We start from the raw sequence: 16,042 nt of genomic DNA on the forward strand, positions 1-16,042 counted from the left end.
AGCCTATCTCCTGTTTCTGTAGCGTTGGTTGTATAGCACACTGTAAATTACACCCAAATATCAAGGTAGTTCACAAGCAGGAAGTCAAATAAAAGGCAGGAAATGAAAAGCTTTTGAGCTGTTGTAGGGTTTCGTTCCTCTGTTGTGTTATGTTTTGAGGGCCATAGTTTGTGGTCTTCTGAAAATGTGTATAATGAATCAAATCTATTATTGAAACCAACATGTTTTGGCACTCATGTCTTCAATGTATTTTCCTTGCTAGAAATACCTGTTCTATGAGGACAAGGAGAAGGGACATCGTGGATACTATATAATGCCAACATTGTGTACTCGCTCTGATCTTTATTATCTCCCTCTGTAGAAATGCCTGTTCTATGAGGACCGCCACCAGCTGCCTGCTCCGAAGTGGACAGAGCTGGCCAATCTCATCAACAGCTGTATGGACTATGAGCCCTCCAACAGACCTTCCTTCAGAGCTGTCATCAGAGACCTCAACAGCCTCTTCACTCCTGGTCAGTAGCCCTCATCTTTCTACTGATCTGCCGACAGACAAAGATGTCATTCTAGTCATTTTACTAAAACCTGATGACGTTCCAATGGCTCAGCGTGTTGAACCATGGTGCTGGCAACATTAGGGTTGTGGTTTCGATTCTCGAGTGGACTACTTATACTGAATATAGGGCGATGGGTCATTTTGGGTAGCATATTATTATTGTTGTTTAGTTGATTTACAGAAGGTCTCGTGGATTGATTGTGTTCCGTCCTGTCTCCTGTCCCAGACTATGAGTTGCTGGTGGAGAGTGACATGGTGCCCAACAGGACCAGAGGGTTTGGGTTCCCAGGGACTTTTGAGAACCAGGAGCCCGCTCTGTTTGAAGAGAGACATCTCATCTTCCTCAAGCAGCTGGGGAAGGTTAGACGCGCGCTAGCTACACACACACACACACACACACACACACACACACACACACACACACACACACACACACACACACACACACACACACACACACACACACACACTCTCTCTCTCTCTCTCTTCATTATGCTAGTTTATGCACCGTCTGTGGTTGTAGTTCCCCCCTTTTGTAGTTTTTCCACCCCCTTTTGTAGTTTTTCCACCCCTCTTTTGTAGTCCCCCTCTTTTGTAGTTTCCCTCCCCCCCCTCTTTTGTAGTTTCCCACCTTCTTTTGTAGTTTTTCCACCCTCTTTTGTAGTTTTTCCACCCTCTTTTGTAGTTTTTCCACCCTCTTTTGTAGTTTTTCCACCCTCTTTTGTAGTTTTGCCCCCCTCTTTTGTAGTTTTCCACCCTCTTTTGTAGTTTTCCACCCTCTTGTGTAGTTTTCCCCCCTCTTTTGTAGTTTTTCACCCCCTCTTTTGTAGTTTTTCCCCCCTCTTTTGTAGTTTTTCACCCCCTCTTTTGTAGTTTTTCCCCCCTCTTTTGCGCCGTTACATTGGGACATTTGAGCCCATAGACTTGCCCGTAACTTGCAAAGAGAGAGGGTAGAGCTTCTTCCTTCTGGTTCCCGATCCTTCTCTTAACCAATATGGACCCAGAACATCTGAACATCTGACCAATTACACAAGACTTAACCCCTGTGTTTGTCTACGAATAAAAAGTGACCCACCACTATGTTTAATAGCAGAGAAAACCACCTAAATTATATTTTTTCAACTTGAAATTGGTTGACTTTTCCTAGACTGACCCCAACATTAGAAAAAAGTGAAACATCATCTTTGTTCATATTTCCATGAAAGCTGTACACCACCAGGGTACAAAGATTGTCTCAGGGTCATTTTTGACCCGGCAGTTATAAAATCATTTACACACCACAAAAACCAGACACACACACACACACACACACACAATGAGAAATTGAGATTGTATGCTACTGACAAAACTGAAGCCATGAGTGCACGTTTTAGTGCCCAACAGGTCGTAGATCAGATTTTTTCAGATGTCCAGGAGGAACAAGAGAACAGGGATTTAGAAGAGGAGGTATCTGAAGAAGAAGATGCGGAAGAAGAAGAATTACAACCCAGAGCAGATACATCATCTTCAGATGAAGAAGACATCCACACAAGCTGAAAGAGACAGTTTTTTTTGTTGTTGTCAAAGAACAGCTAAATAACATGGTCCTTGTCACCACATGACAACCAGGGCAGGATGGCAACACAACAAGGACAATAAGGATGACCCCAGGGCCCACAAGACATGCAGTTGACCATGCCCAGGTCATCGCCTCAACATTCTACATGTGCATCACACCAGCCATTGAAAAAATCTTCCTGGAGATGACAAATTTGGAGGGTTTCTGTAAGTATCAAGACAACTGGAAAAGGATGAGTTTGACCTGCGTGCCTACATAGGGCTGCTAATCTTAGCGGGTGTGTATAGGTCCCGAGGTGAGGCTACATGTAGTCTCTGGGACGCAGAGAGTGGAAGGGCGATTTGTCCGTGCGAGAGAAACTGGCGGCCATAAGAGAGGTCTGGGAGAAGTGGGTGGAGCGTCTGCCAAATGTCTACAACCCTGGGCCTGAAGTAACAGTGGATAAGCAACTGGTTCCATTCAGAGGTACATTTTTATTTCTCTAATGTAAGTGATTTTCACTGTTAATTCTATTATGTATTGTTGCAATATCATTGATTTATATGACACAGGGAAGCGGACCAGAGGAGGCCCGGATAAGAACCAGGGGATGCAGGTTGTGCTTGATGTGACAGATGGACTGAGGGGGCACAATGTCACGTGTGACAATTTCTTTACTTCTTATGAACTCAGCCAGCAGCTCCTGAAGAGGAAGATCACCATGGTTGGCACAGTTAGAAAGAACAAGCCTGATGAGCTCCCTCCTGCACTCCTCGCAACAAGGGTGAGAGAGGCCTTCTCATCAAAGTTTGCCTCCACCACCACTCTAGTTTCTTACCTCCCAAAGAGGAACAAGAATGTGGTCCTCATGAGCACACTGCACAAAACGGCTAAGATCAGTGATCGTGAGGACAGGAAGCCAGCCATCATCCGGAACTACAACCACAACAAAGGAGGTGTGGACAACCTGGACAAGGTGATTGGAACGTACAGCTGCAGGAGGATGACTGCCCGCTTGCCCCTGGTCATCTTCTATAACGTCATTGATGTGTCATCGTACAATGTCTTTGTGATATGGAACAAGATCAACCCTACCTGGATGCCTGATAAGCGGAACAAGAGGGTGTTCCTGGAGCAGCTGGGAAAGGCACTTGTAACCACACACATTCAAAGAAGGGAGCGCCTCCCTCGCACAGCAGCGCTTGTGAAAGCTGTTCGGGGGGATGAATCTTGTCCTGATCCACCTGAGGCTGCAGCTGAGGCAGGCAAGAGGAGGATATGCCAATTCTGCCCCCAAGAGAAGGACTAAAACAAATACTATGTGCTGCACGTGAGAAATACATCTGAAAAGTCCATGCACACACACTTGCATACTGTCCTACATGTGCTAATTAGAGTTGATTGATTTATGTTCTTCACAGTTTTGTTTTGTATCTATTATCTTATTTTCTTATTGTTGTTGTTTATGCACCTTGTGGGTGTGGACAATGGTTCAAAAAATGGGAGAAGAATAGTATTTTGTAGTTGAATTCCTCATTGTACAGTATATAAGAATATATCACTATGTTGCCAAAAAATACTTTTTCCCTTCAATAAAATGCATTCAAAACTACTTTCTGCACATTTCTGCTACTTTCTTTGGCTATCCAAGTGCTATCGTTTGCTAAAAAATGTATGTTTACACCTATGCAGTACCTTTAGCAATAATAATAATAATAATCCTCTACTTAGGTAAAGAAAACAAGTGACAAGTGACAGGTGAGTTGTAATACATACGAGTGGTGTCCTCTGATTAAATGCAGTCTTTCTGCATTGTGAAGAGGGAAAACCCAGATATTCACAAAGGCTGATGAATGACAGGTTCTTTTCTTCATGCTAAATAGATTTGTGGTTTAATATTCAATTATGCTGCTTTACTTTAGGGGTCTAGTGAAGGCAGGTAATTTTTGACCGTTTGGACAAGTGGAGTGTACAGAATGTTTAAGACTACACAAGGGTTAAGTTCTGGGTTAACCGAGATGAATAACTCACACTCTCTCCATTCTCTTCACGGTTGACTTTGTCCTCCTCCCAGAGCTCTTTCTTTCCTGGACAACACTTTCTTTCTCAACTAACATCAAGGCGGTGGCTCTCTCTTTCTTTCTCATCCGCTTTCTTTCTCTCTCTCTTTCTCCTTCTCAGGCTCTTTCATCTCTCTCTTTACTTTCTCTCTGGGCTCTTGTGCTTTAAACTCTCTCTTTCTCCAGAACGCTTTCTTTCTCTTTCTTTCTCTCTCGTCACCCCGCTTCCGCTCTCTCCACTGGCTTCTTTCTCTCTCTTTTTGCTCTCTGTGAGGGGAACTCTTTCCAGGCTCTGATCAGGCTCTACACTCAAACAAGGGCACTTTCATTCTGGCCTCTCGCCTCCCTACCACTGAGGAAGTACTTTCTCTCTCAGCCCAGTCAAAACTCTTTGGCTTTGGAACAAACTCCCTTTCTTTCTCACTCTCTCACCTTCTTTCTCCTTTAGGATAAAGTAATCTTTCTCTCTCTTTTAGATGCACTTTGTAAAGTGGCTTTCCACTGGATGTCATAAGGTGAATGCTTTCTAAGTCGCTCTGGATAAGAGCTCTGTTAAATGACTCTTTCTTTCTCAAATGAATGACTTCTGTCTCTTTCTTTCTCTCTCTCTTTCTTTCTCTCTCTTTTCTCTCTCCTCAATTCTCTCTTTCTTTAGGGGTCTTTGAAGGCTCTTTTTCTTTCTCTTTCTTTCTCTTTTCTCTCTTTCTCTCTCTCTTCTCTTTTCTTTCTCTCTTTCTCTCTCTTTTCTCTTTCTCTCGCTTTCTCTCTCTCTCTCTCTCTCTTTCCGTCTCTCTTTCTTTCTCTTTCTGTCTCTCTCTCTCTCGCTCTCTCTCTCGCTCTCTCTCTCAGGGTAACTTTGGCAGTGTGGAGATGTGTAGGTACGATCCTCTGCTCGACAACACAGGGGAGGTGGTGGCAGTCAAGAAGCTGCAGCACAGCACAGCCGAACACCTCCGAGACTTTGAACGGGAGATCGAGATCCTCAAGTCCCTCCAGCATGATAACATCGTCAAGTACAAGGGAGTGTGCTACAGCGCTGGTGAGATCAGTATGTTTTTCAAAGTGTGATGACCACAATCTTCTCTCGGGTCATTGTTTCTTCAATATTCAACTGTTGAGATGAATCATGCTACTATGTCCCAGCTTTGTACGGTACATGACCATCATAACAAGAGCTTTCAATCACTGGAAATGAGTGCAAGCTAAAGTGTTGTAGTGCTATGCATCTGACTGCTGTGCTGTTTATTCAATTCTAACCACATCCTAGGTCGGAGGAACCTGCATCTGATCATGGAGTACCTCCCCTACGGCAGTCTGAGAGACTACCTCGTCAAGAACAAGGATCGCTTCGACTACAAGAAACTCCTGCTCTACGCCTCACAGATCTGCAAGGTACAGGACTGTTACAGCACAGTACATTGTAATACTGTGCAAATACTTGAGAAAGACGATTGACCTTTTTTCAAACTTTTGCAGTGGAGAGCAATTTTCCATTAAAACCAATGGAGAAGAACTGACAAGAATGTTGTTAAACTCTGTTTCTACTACTTGATTAAATTGAATGCAGGCGGCCCCTTGCTCATCAGGAGACTGGTGTTTGTTACTGTGGACTGTCATTTTTATGACTTCACAGGAACTCACTGAACTCTACTTGTGTGCTCCTGCAGGGCATGGACTACCTGGCGACCAAGCGCTACATCCACAGAGACCTGGCCACCCGTAACATCCTGGTAGAGAGTGAGCTGAGGGTGAAGATAGGAGACTTTGGGCTCACCAAGGTCCTGCCTCAGGACAAGGACTACTACACCGTCAGGGAGCCGGGAGAGAGCCCCATCTTCTGGTGAGAAATAATACTGCAACTTCTTTAACAGGCAGTGGGAGAATAGTGGTTACGACAGTAGTCGATTGTTACTTTTATTAATGAAGTTAGTCACAAATGAGCTCACTAATTGGCAAGCACCAATACCAATCCTACAATTTGAAAAAAAGGATTGACTGTTTATTAATGTTGTGGAAACTATTTTGACTGTATATTTGACTTAGATACCCTTTATAACCCTTTTTTAAAGGATCTCTTTAAAAGCTTTTTATATCACCGCTGTGTGTATGTTTTATATATATTTGTAAGCTCATTTGTGTGTATGCTTATTTGCATTTGTAAGTTCATGTTGCTTCGTTGTGTTGAAGGTATGCCCCCGAGTCGCTGACTGAGAGCAAGTTTTCAGTGGGCTCTGACGTGTGGAGCTTTGGAGTGGTCCTGTACGAGCTGTACACCCACAGCGACAAGGACTGCAGTCCTCCAGCCGTACGTCTCTGTACCTTTTTTTAGCTTTCCTCTTCTACCTCACACGGTCATTCTTCGTCTCTCATCACTTTTCTCAACTGTCTCCCTCAACCGTTCTCGCTTTTGATACTGCCAAACTTGTACAAAAGTGCAAAGAGCTTGATTAAGACTTGTCATTGTGACCATTAAAGACTATTTCTTGTACCATGTGGTGTCTCTGTATATGGTTAATAGAAATGAGCTAATTTGATTAGTTTACCTACCATCCTTAAACAGCTGTAATTAACCTAGCTCTTACTCCTCCCCCCCCCCAACCCCCAACCCCCAACCCCCAACCCCCAGGTGTTCATGGATAAGATGGGCCGTGACAAGCAGGGTCAGATGATAGTGTATCACCTCATTGATCTCCTTAAGAGAGGATACAGACTCCCTGCTCCCCAGGGCTGTCCTGAGGAGGTGAGGCTGACCGTCTGTCTCTGTCTGTTTCTGTGTCTTGTGTGTATCTGATTGCCATCTAAACAAAATCGTACGGCAACCTAAACGGAGAGCTCGTAGCGAGGAGGACTGCTGCTCTGGACTGATGTGTTGTGGGCTTTTTTCCCAAGTGGGTGCTACACGTTAGTTGTGGTGGAATACGAAGTCCAGGCTACAGAGAGGCTGAGCTGTGGACGACATCAGGGCCAGCAAGCCAATTGCATCATTATATTTCTATGGCATCAACTGACATCACCATCATCTAACTCCGTTTTGGAGCCAGAGATCGCTGATCTGCTGAGGGAGTCCTGCTCTGTGGCTATGACAATGTCGTCCTGTCCTTTTTTTGTTTTGTTATGTTATACTGTATGTGTAACCCAATTCTGCCTATTCTGGCGAGGTCTACTGTGTAGCTTGTATGTTAATGTTGTTAATGTTAACTTTTTTGAACCATTTATTAAAGAGGACTTTTGTGTGTCATCCTCAATGATTTTAAGTGCATTATCCATTTGTGGGCTTGTATTGCGTTTTAAATTGTCAAATGTATCTATTTACTCCTCAGATCCACAACATGATGACAGAGTGCTGGAATGGTGACCCAGGTCTGCGGCCCACCTTCAAGAAGTTAGCCCAGAGTGTGGACACGTTCCGGGACAGTGAAGAGGGCTGAGGAACCCTTCCTGGAGGGCTCTACTGGAGGTGACCTGGCCCAGCCCACATGATCACCTTGTCCATTGTAAAACGTTTTGCTACGGTGTGCCCTAATCAATAGAACCCTGACGACGCCTTAACTCTCAAAAGACTACGACAATGGAGTCACTTGAGCCAACAGTCTTCTGGAGCAGATAGGAGGAGCAAACGGGGAGGATTACCAATGGCATTCTGGGAGAAATCACAAAAAGACAATATTGAAGTCTGTCTTTGTGTGCGATCCTAGTCCCTTTTTTCCACTGATTTGGGGAAGGGAAATGACCACATGCTGTTCCTATGCTGTTGTGTTTTCTCCGTACCTATTATGACTTATTTTGGGCTCTGGCCTCAGACTCCAGCACAGGCAGAACACACTCAGCTGTTGTTAATGCTGATGCTAATGGCAAGCACAGAAACACGTCAAGGATAGCAATACGGAAGACGTGCATTTAGTAAAGACGTTAAGACTGTTCCATCTGCCTGCCTCCCTCGACTCAAGTGGATTATGTCAAACCACTTTTCTCTTTGTCACGGTAATCCACATTGTGTTAATGTGCCATCATCTCACCTGCTGACCTCCCATTGGAATATGAATATGAACTTCTGCCGGATCAGTAGTACGTATAAGAACGTGGACGAGACTGTTTTGTCTGTCAGTATATTTAGGTCGTCTGTCTTCCTTTTTTTATTGTAGGTTGTTATGGCAGCCGTGCTGACTGTCATAGATGATGTCAATGTCAAAACTTCGAAGGTTAAAGTGTTTTGAGTGAACATATTTGTTATTTTTCATTTAAAAAAAGTGATAATCTATGATCATGGTGAGGAAAGGGTTTTAACATGTATTTATTTAATTGTTTTATACGAGTGCATACCTGTTTGCGAGTTGAACGTAAGTGTGCTGGTGCTGCATTTGAGTTATAATGCTTAGGCTAGATTGATTGTAAAATATCAGCTATTTTATATCAAAGCAGTCGTACAGTATTAAAGGGTATGTTATTGCAAAACGGGTCAGAAATAGATTTTATTGCTTTTAGTGCCATGTTTTATTTATTTGTGAGAGACAAATGTTTAACTGCCATTTTATTTGGTTGTATTCATCCTCTTGAGTGGAATGTTGGTGACAGTGGCTCTTTCATCTCCATCCACGCCGTCAGCCCTCAAAAAAGGTCACTTATGCACACACGTGCACAGACCTGGGTTCATATACATGTGTGTTTGAGTGTCTGAGTGTTTCAATTACTTTTTTCATATGTATTTGAGTATTTTCTAAATACACAGAACAAAACGATTACTTATTCAAAACTTTCCTGTGACGCTATTTGAACCCCTTTTCAAATACTTTGATGCTCCGTGTCCAACGAGCTTTTATGAAATTGTTTTTGAAACAACATGGCATCTTGTCCCTCTCATGAGACACCAATGTAAAGTATGGGCTTCATATTGCGATTTAATAAATCAAATGAGACCTGCATAGCTTCGATTTCAAACTAAACTTAACTACATTCACAACTATTTTCAAATGCACACCAAATAATTCTAATATTTATTTGAAAACACTGTCTTTCATATGCTTCCAATGATGTTTTTTAAGTCGTTGTAAATACGTGCAAATCTTTCCAAATAGTATTTTATTTTAAATACATTCCAAAATATTACTTGTCAACTACTTGTTCTTTAAAAATAAGATGCTCTTAAATACTTGTTTTGAAATGTATTCGCACACACCACAGAGAAACTTGTATCTATTTAAGGCTCTGACTGGTGACTTGTCAATTACTCAGGTGTAGTAGTTCTACAATCAAGGAATGGTCTCCCCACGGAGAAAACTGTGGTGATGTGTTGAGGCTAAATGGGGGTAGGATCCTCATAAACCAGTGAGTCCCTGTTAAAACTAGCTGTGTGAAATTCCTCTCGGGTACACCGTGGTTGTGGTGGTAAGTGTAATGTTCTGTGGAGGTATGGTAGTCATTGCGTCTGGATCCTCCTGTCCTCTTGGCTGACTTAGCTGGTGGCCCAGACCTGCAGCTAGTTGTTATTGTTTCCATGGTAAACCAGGAGAGTAGTGGGGGGAGAGAAGCTAAGGGAAAATAAGAGCTTATTTTTTCCTTATTGCCTGACTGTTACCATGGTGTCAGCTACAGTAAACATTGAGTAATGGCTAACCATAATGTGGTTTTACCCCAGGTCGAATGCAGACATGACATTTATTTATTTTTGATGAACCTAATAAATACCAATGTGTTATTATATAGCGAGGACATTTTTTTGCTTTTCCATTTAGTGGATGAGACATTGACGTGGACAAGATGTGATTTCCAAAATAGACTTTATATTGATGTTCAATGAGTTGTACATTTACATACACTTAACATATGTTCACGGTATTTCAATGGGGTATTCTTGGTGGGGATGCATTTTTCAAGTCATTCAAACAATTGTATTTCTCAGGGAAGTGCATGAGTGCTCTTGCTTCAGTAATTAATTTAATGATGAAACAACATTTGACATGCAAACTGCAATTGCAAACTATTTGCCTTGCACATTATACAGAAAAGCGTACAAAGCCATTTAAACAGCTAACCCAGCATTTCCCAAACCTGGTCCTCGGGACCCCAAGGAGTGCACATTTAGTTTTTTTGCCCTAACACTACACAGCTGATTTGAATGATCCAAGCTTGATTATTTGAATTAGCTGTGCAGTGCTAGGGTAAAACCCAAACTTGGGGTCCCGAGGACCGAGTTTGGGAACCCCTGAGCCAGCCTGTGTTGAAATTTCTCCCATCAACAACCTAGTCAAACACTGAAAAGAAAACAGCTAACCTTTCACCCACACTCCAATAACACAGAGAGGTGTGTGTGTGGTCAGATAAACCCAGGCTCGGGCAGCTCTACCTCCACCATCCTGTTGCCCACTGCCTCAGTCTCAGCACAGACGCCCAATGTCATTCTTAGTGCAACCCTGGTTGCAGCACATGCCAGCTACGCCCAAGGAAAAGTTGCTCTTTCGCCTGTTGCGGCGTTGCCAATTGATGCTTGGGCTCCTGGCCAGCTCTCTGGCTCCCCCCTCTCCTCCCAACACCGATGCATGATTCTGGAGCTCTTCACTGGGGTCGAGGTTGGCCGCGGACCCCCTATGGTCTCCCACTCCACCCAGGAGTGAGAGGAGTTCAGCCAGGGAGGTGGGGGATGAGGAGGAGAGCTGGAGAGGGTGGTCTGCTACTGTGGCCTGGTCCAGACCATGAGGCCAGTTGAGTCTGCTGTCCTCGCCCTCTCTGACATGGAAGAGATCTGGAAGAGGTCAGAGCATAAGGGGGGACAGTCAGTAGGGGTGAGTACACCTCTTGGTTGTCATCATCCAATCAAGATGAGCTGATAACTATCTGATCAAGTATTGTTGCTTCTATAGGTTTTGAAATGTCTCCTTTCTGCCGACTGCCTCTTCATTGTGACCAGATTTCCTCATCCCTCCCTGTATGCAAACTAATCCAGCCTGCCTTGGACCTTCCCTTATGACACAAGCTGTGTAAATCAACGGGGGAAAAAGCATACTTTTATACTCAATAGTTATACTCACATAATTACGGCCTACTTTTGTTACTCAACAATTTAATACTGGGCTTAACACTGTCCCGATAACCTCGTCAGCTTTTTTTATTCCAAATTATTTGTAATTGCGGAAGTGGCCTCGCTCATGCTTACAGAAAGCTATGCGCCTTTACGAATCAGTTTGGACATCTTCTGCACTTTATTGCTAGATATTAGTCTGGAAAATGCTCAGATTCACAGAATATAATAGAACAGAATTCAATAAAGATTTTGCCTTAGCCTACACTAGACCTAAACAGTTCTACCAAAGGAACAGAAATGTAACATGCTGGGAGAATGACTGTGGTTCCTTCCAAACAATTGATCAGTGATAATTCCGAAACAGTCACTTTCACTCAGAGGGTTGATAGACTGATATAGGCCTACTACAAATGTGTTGGGGATGATGTGATGGACGATGATGGAGTCGCAGTAGAAGAGCGCAGTGCCTGACAAGTGTATGGCAAGGTACATTACATGACCAAAGGTATGTGAACACCTGCTCGTTGGGCATTAATATGGAGTTGCACTCCCCCCTGCGATAACAGCCTCCACTATTCTGGGAAGGCTTTCCACTCAATGTTGGAACATTTGCTTCCATTCAGCCACAAGAACATTAGTGAGGTCAGGCTCTGATGTTGGGCGATTAGGCCTGCCTCTCCAGTCGGTGTTCCAATTCATCCCAAAAGTGTTCAATGGGGTTGAGGTCAGGACTCTGTGCAGGCCAGTCAAGTTCTTCCACAACGGTCTCGACAAAGCATTTCTGTATGGACGGGGCCATTGTCATGCTGAAACAGTAAAGGGCCTTCTCCAAACTGTTGCCACACAGTTGGAAGCACAGAATCGTCTAGACTGTCATCATATGCTGTAGCATTAAGATTTCTCTTCGCTGGAACTAAGGGGCCTAGCCCAAACCATGAAAAACAGCCCCAGACCATTTTTCCTCCTACACCAAACTTTACAGTTGCATTGGGGCAGGTATTGTTTTCCTGGCATCTACCAAACCCAGATTCGTCCATCGGACTGCCAGATGATGAATCACATCACGCTTCACCCATCCAGAGAAGCATTTCCACTGCTCCAGAGTCCAATAGTGGCGAGCTTCACACCACTCCAGCCGACGCTTGCATTGCGCATGGTGATCTTATGCTTGTGTGCGGCTGCTCAGCCATCATGGCAAGCCATTTCATGATGCTCCCGACTAACAGTTATTGTACTGACATTTCTTGCAAAGGCTGTTTGGAAATTGGTAGCGAGTGTTGCAACTGAGGAAAGACCATTTTTACGCACTGCAGCTCTCGGCGGTCCTGTTCTGTGAGCTTGTGTGGCCTACCAATTCACGGCTGAACCGTTGTTGCTCCTAGACAATTCTACTTAAGATAACAGTACCTATTTGACCGGGGCAGCTTTAACACCTGTCAGCAACAGGTGTGGCTAAAATATCAGAATCCACTAATTTGAAGGGGTGTCCACATATTTCTGTGTATCGTGTATATATTGTAGGCCTAATTTTCCACCTGTAGGCTACCTTTAGAGCCAGAGTGGATTTTTATACAATTTCCATAGACAAGCCACTATTATATACTGGACAAACACAACATGTAGTGTTTGTTTCATGAGCTGAAATAAAAGAGCACAGAAATTTTCCATGTGCACAAAATGATTTCTCTCAAATTTTGCACACAAATTTGATTACATCCCTGTTAGTGAGCGTTTCTCCTCTGACAAGATAATCCATCCACTTGACAGGTGTGGCATATCAAGAAGCTGATTAAACAGCATGATCATTACACAGGTGCATTTTGTGCTGGGGTCAATAAAAGGCCACACAACACAATGCCACAGATGTCTCAAGTTGAGGGAGTGCAATTGGCATGCTGACTGCAGGAATGTCCACTGGAGCTGTTGCAAGAGAATTTTATGTTCATTTCTCTACCATAAGCCGCCTCCAATGTCGTTTTAGAGAATTTGGCAGTACATTCAACCGGCCTCACAACCACCAGACCATGTGTAACCACGCCAGCCCAGGACAACCACATCTGGCTTCTTCACCTGAGACCAGCCACTCGGACAGCTGATGAACATTTCTGTCTGTAATAAAGCCCTTTTGTGTGGGCCTATGATCTCCCACCCATGGCTGCTCCACTGCCCAGTCATGTGAAATACATAGATTAGGGCCTAAGTAATTTATTTCAGTTGACTGATACTTTATTTAAGAAAAACTCAATCAAATCGTTATTTGTTGCATGTTGCGTTTATATTTTCGTTCAGTATAAATACCACTTTTTTAAATATCTGATAATAGCAACATGAATTTGAACAGAGCCCTATCTGTAACGATGAAGCGTTACAAGATTCCGCAATAGCCTATAAATGTAAAGGTCATTTCAGAATGAACCGATATAAGTAGTCTACTGCAAATGCATTTTCCGCTAAAGCGGGAACATACATTTTCACATTTCAACCACGATGCAAAGCTGCATTTCCGAGATGCGGTTCGAATACAGCCAACAATACAAAAATGTTAATTAAACGGTCAGCATTTCATTATCTTTATCATCCACAGCGCTGTCCAGAATGAACGGTGGGCGTTGGTGGGATCATGGGATGGCCACAATACTGCAACCAGCTCCAAATAAAAATGGGCTCTGGGTTATCCCATTCCCACTCCTGCTATTACAGTCATTGACCTTTCTTTAATATGTTTTCAAATATTTGATGTTGCGCTGGCATTGGACATGTGAACCCTTTTTCGTGTATTCGGAACGATATCTTCGTAAAAGTCTTTATTTCTATACTTGTTATCCAATTCCGATTGGACTATGGCATCCGACCACAGTGCCAGAAGGCACTTGGTTTCTATTGAAGACCATGATCTTAATTCTGGAGGATTTGTAGAGGTAACCTGTCGTTGTCCATACTTAATACCTCGACTGGCTGTGTGATGTATTTTATTGAGGGCGGGACAACCGTGAAATTGGCCAAATTTCTAGGCTATGCTTTTGTTGTCAGGATTTGTTTATACTTCGAGAATATCCTTACAAGATGCGTCTTGGCTACCTCCGGAGGTGGTCAGAAAGATCTGATCAAAATAAGTTCACAATGAATATTTTGATTGTCTATTTGCCTGTCGACAAATATGGGCACAATCAGAATGTGAACAAGAGACAAGAGACCAGGGGTATTTTAGAGCCAGGTATAAACGAGACGAGTGAGACACTCATTATGTATTTATTTTAATCTACACTTTAATGCATAGACTCATGTGAATACATACAATGATAGTGAAAATCCCCCAAAATGCTGGGTTCTTTTTTTAATTTCAGTAAAAATCAGAGGTTACTGCACGGACAGCTATCACGGTCAGAAACCGTGCAGAGTACATTGCAGGTCCACCGTACTAATAATTGAAAGCGCTCTACACAACTTTTACATAATAAATTACAAAATAATGTTGATTGCGTTTCAATTAGTATACTTCTCAGTAATCAGTCCAACAGGGTACCATATTTCTACAGAGGAAAAAGCAGCTATCACTATTTTCTAATTCTCCAACCAAAAAACTGTGGGTGGTTCTGAAGTAGGCTACTATCACGCTGAAACGTCTCTCCATCGTTCTCTGGGACAGAATTGACCAAATGTACCAAAATCTTGATTGAATAGATGCGCCTTTCTTTCAAAAACCTAGACTGCAAATTTTGATTTTTAGACCATAGCTTGTTGTATCTTTTAAAATCGAAAACAAGACTGAGTAGGCCTACCAAAACGATTTAATGCGGTGCCCAAGTCACATGAGATTTACACAATACGTCTTCCTGCAGCTGCGGAGAAAAGTACAAGTTTGACCAGTTCAACATCATCGACAAGTGTTTGCATGAATAACCTTAAAGATGTAAGCTACTTACCCAAGTCTTCATCTAAGGACCGTTTCCAACGGGACCCGCCGCACGTGAAGATAACGGCTCTTATGAACTCTCTGCCGCACAGTTTCATCCCATTGTCTCGCGATAGGCTTTGAGTGCTTGTACACATTAACAAAGTACCAACACACACAAGGATGACAAAGGAAAGCTTTGGTAGCATGTTCAGTTTAGAGCTGGTTTCCTTGTGAGAGAGATTAACTAAAGTTACACTACAGTGTGTGGTCCTGGTGCAGGTGTGTTCTGAGATGCTATGCTGTTCAGTGAGTCCACGTTCTCTTGTCAATGTAGACTTCAATAGGATGTCATTAGGTACCTCACTATCCCGTGATGCTTCTTGTGGTCTGTTTGCTACTGGTCCATCTTTTATAGTCACTAACCCCACACCATTACCATCCTGGGTGTGAGTCATATTACTCGACACTCCATCCACCTCCGCTTGATAACAACCCCCAACAATTGCACACAGGCTTGCAAGAGTGGCCCTGGAAGATGTTTAGGGGTGGAGGTGCTTAAATTTTTTGGTACTCTCATACAGGATTAGTAAAGTCCTAGTGCACTACTTTTGTAAGAAAAAAATATATATATAAACAACTTGAAATTCTGATTCATCAGGGGGGCTGCAACACGCTCAGAACCCCTACTTCCCTAGTCGCGTGTGCATGCTCTCTCCTACACATTCTTTGTGTGTAAAAGGATTCCAGACACTTTAGATACATAATAAATAATGAAATCATGTTTTTTTTTATACGTATTCTGGGTATAAATCCTTTCATGTAGCAGAATTACAGTGAAATGTCACTGTTCAGATTTGGTGTTTGGAAACAGCTCAGAGCTATACACTCGAGACTGCTTCCAATCAAATCTTCATGTGCAGTAAATGATGACCGGTACTGTGATCGTGGAAATTGATATGATTTTTTCCTATTCCAGAAAGTA

At 43.0% G+C, this 16,042-nt stretch overlaps 3 protein-coding genes across 6 annotated transcripts in view; 2 read left to right on the top strand and 1 right to left on the bottom strand.

Annotated features, from left to right (window-relative positions):
* LOC118387924 (tyrosine-protein kinase JAK2-like) overlaps window positions 1–9,847 on the top strand; it is a 74,386-nt gene extending 64,539 nt beyond the window's left edge. For both annotated transcript variants that reach the window (XM_035776754.2, XM_035776755.2), the window contains exons 17-24: window positions 362–512; window positions 780–913; window positions 5,000–5,189; window positions 5,418–5,542; window positions 5,818–5,990; window positions 6,338–6,455; window positions 6,777–6,890; window positions 7,471–9,847. In XM_035776754.2, coding sequence (XP_035632647.1) covers window positions 362–512; window positions 780–913; window positions 5,000–5,189; window positions 5,418–5,542; window positions 5,818–5,990; window positions 6,338–6,455; window positions 6,777–6,890; window positions 7,471–7,578 — 1,113 coding nt within the window. In that variant the 3' untranslated portion in view covers window positions 7,579–9,847. The remainder of the gene's footprint in view (window positions 1–361; window positions 513–779; window positions 914–4,999; window positions 5,190–5,417; window positions 5,543–5,817; window positions 5,991–6,337; window positions 6,456–6,776; window positions 6,891–7,470) is intronic.
* On the top strand, window positions 1,143–4,123 carry LOC127931870 (piggyBac transposable element-derived protein 4-like). 3 transcript variants are annotated; one of them, XM_052526007.1, is made up of 3 exons: window positions 1,143–1,340; window positions 1,384–2,576; window positions 2,663–4,123. In XM_052526007.1, exon 3 carries the CDS (start codon window positions 2,701–2,703, stop codon window positions 3,397–3,399), a length of 699 nt encoding a protein of 232 aa, XP_052381967.1. In that variant the 5' UTR covers window positions 1,143–1,340; window positions 1,384–2,576; window positions 2,663–2,700; the 3' UTR covers window positions 3,400–4,123. The 3 variants fall into 3 exon arrangements, with proteins under 3 accessions (XP_052381967.1, XP_052381966.1, XP_052381965.1); XM_052526006.1 differs by having other exon boundaries at window positions 1,384–2,317; window positions 2,399–4,123; XM_052526005.1 differs by having other exon boundaries at window positions 1,384–4,123.
* A 126-nt stretch (window positions 9,848–9,973) lies between the features above and the next one.
* Window positions 9,974–15,952, bottom strand: LOC127905950 (relaxin-3-like). Its single transcript, XM_052526004.1, has 2 exons — window positions 15,089–15,952; window positions 9,974–10,886 (listed from the first exon to the last, which is right to left on the bottom strand). Exons 1-2 carry the CDS (start codon window positions 15,513–15,515, stop codon window positions 10,522–10,524), a joined length of 792 nt encoding a protein of 263 aa, XP_052381964.1. The 5' UTR covers window positions 15,516–15,952; the 3' UTR covers window positions 9,974–10,521.
* Between the last annotated feature and the right edge of the window lie 90 nt (window positions 15,953–16,042).

Source organism: Oncorhynchus keta, chromosome 9 (genome assembly GCF_023373465.1).
Source record: "Oncorhynchus keta strain PuntledgeMale-10-30-2019 chromosome 9, Oket_V2, whole genome shotgun sequence".
In the NCBI taxonomy this organism is placed as follows: domain Eukaryota; kingdom Metazoa; phylum Chordata; class Actinopteri; order Salmoniformes; family Salmonidae; genus Oncorhynchus; species Oncorhynchus keta.